The sequence below is a fragment of the Hyla sarda genome, chromosome 2 (genome assembly GCF_029499605.1).
Source record: "Hyla sarda isolate aHylSar1 chromosome 2, aHylSar1.hap1, whole genome shotgun sequence".
Classification (NCBI taxonomy): Eukaryota; Metazoa; Chordata; class Amphibia; order Anura; family Hylidae; genus Hyla; species Hyla sarda.
Window position 1 is genome coordinate 195,048,498 of NC_079190.1, and position 12,486 is coordinate 195,060,983.

At 41.3% G+C, this 12,486-nt stretch overlaps 1 protein-coding gene across 1 annotated transcript; it reads left to right on the forward strand.

The window, feature by feature from the left end:
- Positions 1–1,562: 1,562 nt before the first annotated feature.
- Positions 1,563–11,964, forward strand: PDCL3 (phosducin like 3). The gene is made up of 6 exons (XM_056560520.1): positions 1,563–1,727; positions 2,978–3,098; positions 4,054–4,144; positions 8,678–8,821; positions 11,013–11,221; positions 11,768–11,964. The coding sequence occupies exons 1-6, from the start codon at positions 1,722–1,724 to the stop codon at positions 11,908–11,910; spliced, it is 714 nt and encodes a 237-aa protein (XP_056416495.1). The 5' UTR covers positions 1,563–1,721; the 3' UTR covers positions 11,911–11,964.
- The last annotated feature ends 522 nt before the right edge of the window (positions 11,965–12,486 follow it).

The following is a 12,486-nucleotide window of genomic DNA, read 5'->3' on the forward strand; positions in this document are numbered from 1 at the left end:
AAACAGTATACTGTTTTTTAAAGTGCATACAGTTCCGTCCGTTTTTATAGAAAAAAAAACCATACGTTTTTGAAAATGTTGTCCATTTTTAATGGGAGAGGTCTTGGGTGGGGACTTTAGGATGCAAATGCGCATGTGCAATGTAAAAAATTTACACGTTTTCCCGGAGCACCTAAAAGCTGAACTAAGGCTGGGTTCACATCACGTTTTCTCCCATACGGGAGCACATACGGCAGGGGGGAGCTGAAACCTTGCGCTCCTGTATGCCTTTCTATGTGCTCCCGTATGTAATTCATTTCAATGAGCCGGCCGGAGTGAAACGTTCGATCCGGTCGGCTCGTTTTTGCCCCGTATGCGCTTTTACAACCGGACCTAAAACAGTGGTTGATCACAGTTTTAGGTCCGGGGAAAAAGCGCATACAGTGCAAAAATGAGCCGACCGGACCGAACGTTTCACTCCGGCCGGCTCATTGAAATGAATTACATACGGGAGCACATAGAAAGGCATACGGGAGCACGAGGTTTCAGCTCCCCCCTGCCGTATGCGCTCCCGTATGGGAGAAAACGAAATTCATGATGAATCGAATTACTGTAACTTCGCTCATCTCTATCCATCACCATAGACTTCAATGTTAAAATGTTAGAATGTCTGTTATTTCTGATGTAAAAAAAATATAAAAAATGTGTGCATGCCCGGTATTTTTTTTTCCGTTAAAGTAACGAAAATTAAGTGGAACTAATGACAATTGAGGGAAGTGGAGATGAAAAAACACCCATTGAAATGAATTGGATCCATTAACTTCATTCTCATTTCAGTTTCTTAAATTTTTAAACGGAATTGAGTAATTGAAGTGAAAAATTCCTATGTGAACCCAGCCTTAGGGTACGTTCACACACGCGGATTTTCGCTGCGTATCCACTGTTGAAGGCCCAGCTCCATGCTGGCTTTACATGTGCATGCTGGTAGCGGCAATACGCCGTTACGAGCAGACACACTGCAGCGATGTGCACAGTGTACTCGCACATCGTGGCCGCTCTCCCTGCTCTGAGCTAGGCAGAGAGCTCCAAAGCTGTGCGAGTATACTGCGACTCGCACTTCGCAGTGTGTCTGCGTGTGAAACGGAATTCTGCAAGCGGAAATTCTGCCGTGTGAATAGGCCCTTGGACTATTTGCAGTATTTTTATTCTCTGCTTAAGTTCCGTAATTTGGAGGGACTTGGCGAACGAAGTCAACACTGATGTGAGCTCAACCTAACATTACCAACCAGAAAGCATAGCGCCCAAAATACATTTGGTGGAGATGGGTTACTTTCAGAGTTTGAGCTATACCCTCCTATGTCTGTAGCTAATTCCCACACACTTGAAGGGGACAGCAATACCATGAATATTCTAATAAACCTATCATACTACATTAAGCTGCCCTCCTCCACAGACTTATGTTAGGCCTCGCCATATGTGTTTCATACAGGAGACCCAGCCACAGCCCAGCTGCTCCCGTCACACACAGCACCATACGCTTCACATCACTTCCTTATATGGAGCTCCCCAGAGACCGGAAGTGGTGTGGTGGTGCGACACAGAATTGCTTCCCCTTCTCGAGCCCCGTGCGTAAGTGTCTGACTGTCAGGTTTTTCTCCGCTAAACCTCTGCCTCCCGTTTCGCTGTTGTCGTCTCTGTAGGCAGAGAGAGCTCTCCGGTTCAGTTCGGGATTCACCGCCGCCATGCAGGTTAGTGCAGTAACGTGAGTTGTGTGGGGATCCCCTCCATGATGTCCGGTACCGAGCAGTGAGGTTCTTCAGGGACGGCTCTTTTCAGATGTTCAGGTCGTGTCCGTTCTTAGAATATAGTTAGGGTATGTTCACACCGGGTGAGTGAAACATTGGCAGTGTATTGGGGTTGATAAAAATGTTTTCTACTACATGAGCACGAGTGTGACTGACAGTTCACACATAATACACTTTACCAATGCAATTATTTCATGTGGCCATTTTTGTCTGTGACAGTGGAAAAAAGGGCTTCAGTTATTTTATATAGCATCACTATATAGAATAGACCCCTAAAGTTTACAATGTAAATGAGTGAACAGCAAACATGGTAGGTGTGAATGTACGGGATCTGCTGCATATTTTTGTTGCATGTTTTGTGTAGCTTTTGTTACCCATTAATGTCAATGGGTGGCAAAATCAGGTGCAGAAAATGTGCAGCAGATCCTGTACATGTGAACGTATCCTCAGGGTAGGGTCACACGTAATGAATATGCTGTAAAATATGCTGCGGATCCGCCGGTGACGCGACCCATGTTGTGCCTCCTGTTGTTGCCAAAGCCCCCTGGCCTGCTCACAGCGGCAATCCGCCACTCCAAGCAGCCATACTGGGGGCCTGCGGGTCACCAAGTGCACTAAGACATCCCAGAGCAGCTGCGATGTCTGTATACACTGCGAATGCACATGCACAGTGTACTCAGACATTGCGATTACACCGCAATGTCTGAATGCACTATGCACCTCGCAGGCCCCCAGTGTGGCTGATCAGAGCGGCGGATTGTCTTTTGTCTTGAACTGAAAATTGCAGCATGTCTGCTTTGCTCTCAGTCTGAGCCAAAACTTGTATATTCTCAGGAAATTATCTGAACTTAGTCACTAGCTGACTACATTCAGGCCATTTAAATGAAGAGCGTACATGCCTGTACGAGGATGGACACTTGTGCATGTCATTTTGACGTTTGGCCAGCATATCCTCTCCTCGGAGGCGCACATTGTGGTGTTAATAAGGCCTTGAAACATTTTGTAGCGGCTCTAGAGTATGTGAATCCAGCCTAATCTGTAATAACAGATAATATGGCATTCTTTCATAACACTCAACACCTTGCTTTCCAGAGAGGGGAAAAAAATGTATACTGTATAACCTTTATGTCTATTTCCTACTTTGTCATATATTTAAAAAAAAAAGTAGTTTAACGAAGTCCACCTTATTTCAGGACCCTAATGCAGATACAGAATGGAATGACATCTTGCGCAGGAAAGGCATCCTTCCTCCCAAGGAGGTACCAAAAGATGATGAAGCTGAAGAAGCAGAGGTCCTTAAGCAGCAATCAGTTGGTGAGCATGTGATGCATAATAATACACACCCTTTTCTATGTTTTTATTTCCCTATTTAGCGCCCTTTTATTTTATATTACAAATCTGTGGGCATCTAAATCTAAACAGACACTGAACGCGATCACTTAACACTGATTCAAAATTCCGATGTTACAGAGATATCATAGGTTTATTAAGCCACCGGGAATGGGGCAAGTTCCTTTGTCCCACCAGCCATTATTGCCTCGTCTCTATCTATACTCACACATGGAGAGACCTGTCACTCATGGCTAGGAGGGTGGAGAGCAGCGGCTGGGGACTGATTCAATTACTACTTCCCCTGTTCCTGTTCCTGGCTTTTTAAAACCGTTTTCTCTGAAACACCTGAGCTTTTTAGTGTAAATCATTGTATGTTGGGATCACATTCCCTGTTTGTGTTTCTCACTGAAACATGAAATTTTATTTTTCTATTTTCTACCAGTATCTGTTCCTGAGCATTTTTAGTATCATTTAGAGGTATGCTTTACAGCAAGCCCCATGGACATAGACACCCAGACTTTATTCGCTAGAATGCGAAATCTTCTGGGCATGCTCTGTGACCTGTACAGTGGTCATAAGCTTCAGCTATTTTTATTTATCTGCTGGTGTCGCCTTTTAACTGTACAGTACTCCTGTGATTAGTAGAACACTGCTTGGAATTGATCTGTGCAGAACAGATAGTGTCAGCTTAATATTAGACTTGAGGCCAGAATGATTCTGGAATTCAGTGAGCTCTGTAGAATGACCCCTTCTTTTAGTAATTTTGCTACTTTTTAGGGGGGTTTCATTTTTGCTCTGGTCCTGTCCCGGTGACCATGGGGGTGGGCCCCAGCGGCCACATCCCCCGCGATCAGCTACTTAATCATACGTTAGTTTTGAACGGAGAGTGTGTGTTTTTATTTAAAAAAAAATCCTTTTGTATATTTTGTCCTTTCAGTAAAAACCTATGAGGACATGACACTAGAAGAACTTGATGAGAATGAGGATGAATTTAATGATGAAGATGAAAGAGCCATCGAACTATACAGGTGTGTTTGTGCCCTGAAACTGTTCTTTTTCTTAAACTATCACACCATTTTATATGCTTAAAATTTCAATATTATATCATCAAATATAATTGCTATGTTTAAAAAAACCAAAAAAAATATATCAAACTAACAGTTTGAGATCTATAGCTCAACCATTGATACATATCACCCTATTTCCTCTGTAACTTCAGTGAAACCTCTTTGAGAAGACCACCCAAAATGACATTGTAAGTGTCCTTATATGGGGTTGGTCTTCTCAAAGACAATGGTCACAAATGTATGGTGGGTTGAAAATCTGTCACACAAAATCTTTGTCTGGATAAGGAGGTGGTCTTTTTGGCGAGGTTTCACTGTATATATAAAGGGTTTCTGCCATGCAGTGTTTAAAAAGCTAGTTTACATGACTTTACATCCCTGTTGATAGTGTCACTGAGGCCTAGTCCTTACACAGAGCTAATCTGTAGTGAATACAGGTGGGGCTGGGGTAACATTTGTATGTTCTTATCCTTAGGATATAGAAGGTTTGTGTGATTAACATTTCAAGCAACTAAATAAGTAAAATAGTAGCCAGCACTTCCCTGTTTATAACAACTGATTATAGGTGGTCTGGTTGATGGGGCCACCCCCACCATGAACTCAGGGAACATTTGAGTAATATATATGCAAACCAGGTAGCTACATCAAAACAGTTTTATTAACAAATTGAAGATTACATCCAACAGAGTTTGTAAGGTTGAAAAAAATACCAGAGTCCATCGAGTTCAACCTATATCTCTATTGAGTTCCTCCTGAGTTAAACCAGAGGAAGGCATGTCCCTATAAATCTAGTATCCATAACCTGTAATGTTATTACTCTCTAGAAATGCATCCAGACCCCTTTTGAACTCTTTTACTGAGTTCACCATGACTACCTCTTCCGAAGAGAATTCCACAGTCTTGCTGCTCTTACAGTAAAGAACACCCATCTGTGCTGGTGTAGAAACCTTCTTTCCTCTAAACATAGGATACCCCCTTGTTGTAGATAGAGTCCTGGGTAATAAATAGGTCATGGGAGAGAGAGCTCTGTACAGCCCCCTGATATATTTATACATAGTTATTAGGTCGCCTCAAAGCCTTTTTTTTTTTCAAAACAAAAAAAAACATAATACTGATAATCTTTCTGGGTTCTGTAGTCCACCCCCATTCCCCATATTACCCTGGTTGCCCGTATTTGAACCCTCTCCAGCTCCACTATATCTTTCTTGTACACTGGTGCCCAGTACTGTACACAGTATTCTATGTGTGGTCTGACTAGTGATTTGTACAGAGGTAGAATTATTTCCTTGTCGTGGGCATCTATGCCCCTATTGATGCAACACATGATTTTATTTGCCTTGGCAGCAGCTGCCCGACACTGGTCACTACAGCTAAATTTACTGTTAACTAAGACTCTTAAGTCCTTTTCTATGTCAGTCGCCCCAAGTGTTCTCCCATTTAATACATAATCCCAGCCCGGATTTTTCCTCCCCATGTGCATTACCTTACATTTATCAGTGTTGAACCTCATCTGCCACTTCCCAGCCAAAACCTCCAACCTATCCAGATCCATTTGTAACAGTGCACTGCCCTCTATTGTGTTGACTACTTTACAGAGTTTAGTATCATCTGCAAAGATTGCTACTTTACTATTCAACCCCTCTACAATGTCATTAATGAATATATTAAAAAGAACAGGACCCAAGACTGATCCCTGTGGTACCCCACTAGTTACAGTCACCCAATCAGAATAAGTACCATTAATAACCACCCTCTGTTTCCTATCACTGAGCCAGTTACTTACCCACTTACACACATTCTCCCTCTTTTTATGCACCAATCTTTTATGTGGAACCATATCAAATACTTTGGAAAAATCCAGATATACAACATCCAGCAATTCCCCTTGGTCCAGTCTGGAGCTCACCTCCTCATAAAAGCTGATCAGGTTAGTTTGACAGGACCGATCCCTCATAAAGCCATGCTGATATGGGCCTATAATTCCCGTGGTCTCCTTTTGACCCCTTTTTAAAAATTGGCACCACATTTGCTATGCGCTAGTCCTGGGGAACTTTCGCTGTTACTATAGAGTCCATGAATATTAGAAATAGGGGTCTCTCTTGAGCTGCATTTGCATACAGCGTGGAATGTTTTATAACCTAATATGAAAACATGGTAGGAACATTTGTTTAATGCTCTAGGGGGTGTTTTTAATGGCTGCAGCCGGCCACTAGGAGGGAGACCCCTAGTGGCCAGTTTTCAAATGTAAAATACATGTTAATAAAAAAAAAAAAAAAAATATTAAACTATATTAGAGATATGTTGTAGTACATAAGTACTACAACATATCAAAAAAAAAAAAAAAAAAAAGTTTGTGACCGTGCCCATTTAAGCTTGTGGCTTAAGTCCCTGAAATAATTTTTATGGATACTCCACCTACCTCTTACTTTGTCATTGGTGCCAATATGTACCATGACTGCTGGATCTTCTCCAACCCCTTCCAGCAACCTGTCAACCCGATCCGCGATGTGCCGAACTTGAGCGCCAGGTAGACAACACACTGTTCGGAGATACCGGTCAATGTGACAGATCACCCTGTCTGTCCCCCTAATAAGAGTCCCCCACAACCTGTACCTGTCTGGTCTGCCCTGCACTCCTCCTTGCCTCCTTACTGGAGCAGACACCCCCCTTAGCGGTCAGAGGCAGAGTCTTGCTTCAGTACTGCTAGCTCTGAAATGGCATCCCCCTCATCTGCCAACCGGGCAAACTTGTTGGGGTGTGTCAGATCAGGCCTAGCCTCCCTGACACTTTTCCCTCTACCCCATTTTCTAACTGTAACCCAGCTAACTGCCTGACTGTCCTGCACCTCCGTCCCACTATCCTCCCCCACCTCTACCCTAGAGAGTACTTGCTTGGTGAGCAGGAGACTCCTCTCAGTTGTCAATGCGTCTCAGTGTTGCCAGTTGCTCCTCTAGATCCAGGATCTGGGCTTCCAAATGAACAACAATATGCACCCTCAAACTGCTGAGATGTACACGGGACTGCATCTTCCAACATAGAGGCCATTTTAGTAATGGGGATTGCACAGATAAGTTAAAAACCCAAGTAAATATTTCAATTAAACTCCATGAATTTATTATTACTTTTATACTCACACCCACTTTTATACTCAGACAATCTCTTAGATTATTTTCTTTTAAAGTTGCCAAAAACTACCTCTCTTGCACTGCTTGGAAGTGAAGGCAAACATGATGACATGGAAACCATGCACCTTTTAGGTAACATACTATGTATGCAGAGTTTACATCACGATTAGTGCCTCCACGGCATACATATAATTTCTGAAGCTCAAATCTGCTGCAATCGTATCTGTGCAAGGACACATTCACTCCTATGGCCCGCACAGACCTGATCATAGTTGGTGACAACGTTTGGGTCATTTTCTGAATGCCTCCAACTTTTAACTTGGACCGAAAAACATGGTGGACTGTGATTTTCAGTCCAAAGTTGAAGGCGTTCGGAAAATGGCCCAAACGTATTCACTTTCAGTTCTGACCGAGATACGCACGCACGCACGCACGCACGCACGCATGGAGATAGAAAGGATAAACCAGCACTTGAAAAACGTTCAGCTTTATTTGATTCCGTATCAAATAGACTTCACTCAGTAGAAACGATCACTCCACTGTCATGACAGTGGAGTGATTGTTTTTACTGAGTGAAGTTCTATTTGATACGGAATCAAATAAAGCTGAAAGTTTTTCAAGTGCTGGTTTATCCTTTTCTTTCTTGGGCTTTTTAGCACCTTGCCGGATGCAGGTGTGTGCAATACCATTCGGGAGGTGAACTGAACATCATTATTTCATATATACCTGCATGGAGATGTCTGAAATGTCACTGTGCAGCTGTTAGCATGGAGGAGGCAGAGACAGCTGTACTTACAGTTTATTGTATAAAGGATTTCTAAAATTGTTACCTTTCTTTAGTTTTAACAATAACACATTGAAATCGCATGTTTCAGGCTGCACTGGAGAATGCATTGTTGTACAAGAAAATGCTATGCTATGACCCATGCTAGTGATATGCCATAATATTATTAAATGAGAATAGCCCTTTAACAGTGGGGCAGACAATTGTTCTATGTAAACAGCCATTTTTGACTGCAGAGCGGCTGATTGTGTTTCTCACGTCTCCAAATCTGAGATCCTCTATAATCCCTTATGTTTAGATTTCACATGTGAAAAACACACACAAAATTTACAGTAGAGTGCTAGTGATTGGGTTGTCCAAAATCCAATTTACATGTTTGTTTAAAAAGTCTGACCAGATGTTTAGAGCTTGCTGCAGATTTTCATATCAAGCAAGCCCTAGGTTTTTCAGAATTAACACAGCCTCCACACAATGCTTAGGGTTAAATCTTTGGTCAATTTACACATGTGAATGTCTGCTACAGCAGCACTTCTTATACGTTTTTTAATCTGATGATTTAAACCATATTTATTCTGGTTTATGTTACAGGCAGCAAAGGTTGGCCCAGTGGCAAGCAGCCCAACTAAAGAACACATTTGGGGAGGTGTTGGAGATCTCTGGACAAGACTATGTGCAAGAAGTGACAAAAGCTAGTAAAGGTCTCTGGGTGATTTTGCATCTTTACAAACAAGGGTAAGTATTAATAGTTCCTTAGGGGGGGGGGGGGGGGGGGGGGGGTCACTTAAAGTAGGAAAAGTTATAGGAAAAGCCCAGAAACCACCTGGCTAGGAGTTTTGTAGAATCATAGGAGCAGCTGATGATGATATGAATAGTCTTTAAGGTAGTACCAACAATTTGAGAAGTTGTCATCACCTCTGGGACACACGATGGCCATCACATGAATAGACATGGACGGAGGGGGGTGTGGCGTGACGCCATGAGGGGGCATGGTGTGACGTCAAGTCTCCAGTCCCGGAAACACAGAGGTTTCCGAGACTGGAGAAGCAGCCCTGCATAGAATGCGCGGAGATCCTTTGGATAGGGGATCAGATGTCTTTGGGTGGAATACCCCTTTAAAGGTAATGAAGTAAAACATTTTGCCCAAAAAAAAAAAAAATCATTAACTACTAAACCAGCAAAGGTGAAGCCCAAAAAATTATTTGTGGTGCTAAATTGGAAACATTTATGTAGCTTATTTTGGATGGTTTTGTTTCTATGCACTTTATGGCTAAAATGACATGTTATCTTTATTCTGTATGCACGATTACAATTCCCAATTTATATAGGTTTTGTTTTATTTCACTAGTTTAAAAAAAAATTGCTGTTTTTTTTTTTTTTGTGTTTTTTACAAAAAGTTATATGCTTAAAGGGAATCTGTTATCAGTGTCGCTGACACTAACCTGTTTGTACAGGCTGTTAGTGCGGGTGACACTGATTATAATGATACTTACCTACCCCGATCCATGGTCCCGTTTGTCTGTTATCTTCTTAAATCCGGTAGCAGGACTCAGGAGCACACTGCTGCTTCTCAGCAGGGTCCGGCTGCGAGATCTAAGAAGATAACAGACGATCGATGGTAGGGAAGTATCGTTATAATCAGTGTCCCCCACACCAGCCTGTACCAACAGGTTAGTGAGGGTAACACTGATGACAGATTCCCTTTTAAAATTGTGACTCCTTTAACACTTTTTATTTTTCCATATTCAGGGCTGTTTCAGGGTCGTGATCTGTAGTTTTTATCAGTACCATTTTTGTTCTAGATTGGACTTTTTTTTTTTTTTTTTTTTATCCCTTTTAATTATTTGTTTTTCCTTTTTTATGGTATTTTTTTTTTTTTACATTTACGCCATTCAACTTGCGGTTTTATTGTTATATTTGTAATAGTTTGAACACTTTCACATGCCGTGATAGTGAATCTTTATTTTGTTTACATTTATCTATATTTCCAGAACACTGATCTGACAGCACGAAGGCAGTTAGGGACCCTTTGCCCATCTACCTAACTGACAAAGACCCTACGATTTTACAGTCCCCATCATTTAAGATCCCAATCAATTTGGATTGTGGGATCTAAAGGGTTAACCCTTTATGAACAGATATACTAGGGCATTTGTGGATTTTGCCATAGTTGCACCAACCCATAGATTAAAGATAGCATGTCATGTCATTTATAACACACTGTGAACACCATTTAAAAAAAAAAAAAAAGGTAATGTAAACTGATCAAAATGTCCTATGTACCACATATTAGTAATAGAGATGAGCAAAGTTACAGTTTGTCATGAACCTCACGGCTCGGCAGTTGCTGACTCCTTGGATTGTATTCACCTTTTCCAGCCTACCGGAGCACCCTGAAAGCTGAACTAATTAATGCAGGCTAAAGTCATCAACTGCTGAGCCGAGAAGTTCGTGACAAATCAAATTACTTTGCTCATCTCTAATTAGTATGAATAAAATCTCATTGGAAAACTGAACGTAAGTGACGTGTTAACATACATTAACGTACAACTAAGGGTGCTCTGCATCAGAAATGCATCACTTCCGTTGCACATGTGTCCTGTGTATGTATGTCAGTTTGGGAATAAAGTCCTAAGGATTTTAGTAAACATTTGCTGAGTTTGACCTTCTGTTTCTTTTGAGTCAGATATTACATATTATAACTCCAGAGCATCTGCTACCATTTTTATGCACCCCAGTTCTTTTTCCCAGGAAAAACACTGCATATCAGGTGCAGTAAATCGCCATGGATCCCTTGAATTAAAATGCAATGTTTTTGAAATGTAAAATGTTGCTGTTGGCATTGCGGCCCATGTAATATCCTAAAATGTAGCATGACATCTACATAAACAATCTGTGTTATTGTTCTGCTCTTTTTGTTTTACAGAATTCCTCTTTGCACATTAATAAACCAACACTTAGCTGGTCTTGCAAGAAAATTTAAAGATGTGAAATTTGTGAAATCCATTTCGACAACCTGTATACCAAACTATCCTGATAAGAATTTGCCTACTATCTTTGTTTACCTTGATGGGGAAATCCGTGCTCAGTTTATTGGACCACTGGTATTTGGTGGCATGAATCTAACACGTGATGGTATGTTAACAATCTTTAGTGACTGATATCCTCTCAAACTACTAGTTATTTTACATGTTAAATGTTTCTCAATATTACTTTAAGCTGTCTGACCATAGGGCAGTTCTTGTCCAATGTTGTACTGTTCTCGGGCTTCTCTTAGATGATCTGCCCATGTATACAGTGCAGGTGCAGAACATCTACAAGGCCACTAAGAGAAGATTACATAATGGTCGGACGGCACTTGCTTAAGATTTAACTGGCAATAGGGAAAACAGCTTTATGGTTGTCAATCATTGTCAGGGGTGTGGGGGGGTGGATTGTATCGTGGCAGATGCAAGCCGGCTAGGGGGGCATGTAGCAGAGGAGGAGATGACTTGGGATATGTGAGCACTTGGGGAATGCCTTGTGGGCACTTCTGCCGCTCCACCTTTTAAAGGTCTTTCCAAGCTATGGAAACAGTTGCCCTGGGGAAGGCGTTGGTCGAGGAAGTGAGTATAGAAAAAAAAATTACCCCCTCTACTCGCCTCTTTTTTTGCTTTATGATCTGATTTATTTTCCTTTTAGAATTGGAATGGAAACTATCAGAATCTGGAGTCATCAAGACAGACCTTGAGGAAAACCCACGACAACAAATTCAGGACCAGCTCATGTCTTCCATTAGGAGTTCTTTTGTCACAAGCAAAGACATTGATTCAGATGAGGATTAATTTATGCTATTGTTTTTTCTTTTGTACAGTTATTTTAAAATAAATCATTGCTCTGATGTATTATCTGCTTTGTGGGTTATGTATGTGAATGGTTCAAGCAAGGTTAAAAAATAATTAAATGTAACAACGATAAATAGCTGCATCAGGAAATGATATACTTTGTACTGACACAGCAAAATGAAATACTTGTCCTGCAGATCTGAAGATCATACCTATGGACACCTTTTTTTTTTTTTTGCCTGATTCAATCTGCTATTCTAGCTGAGCCCAGATCCCCTCTATTCGTCTCCTGGTGACATTTGGATCTACTATGTTAACCTATAGGGTTTGGCTACTGATGACAGCTAAAAAATAAATTAAAGAAAAAAAAAGAAAATACAATAGTGTACAGATAATGTTAACAAAAATTAACATTTACAGGCAATAAATAGCCTAGGGTGCCCTGATTACACACATTTTGACAGTTTCTTGATACGCTCTCCTGTGTGGGTTTATAGTTTGTCTGACATTTCAGTAAATCAGTCAGATGGCCGTAAACTTTAACCTGTTGGGGACGAAGAGCGTATGCAAACACCC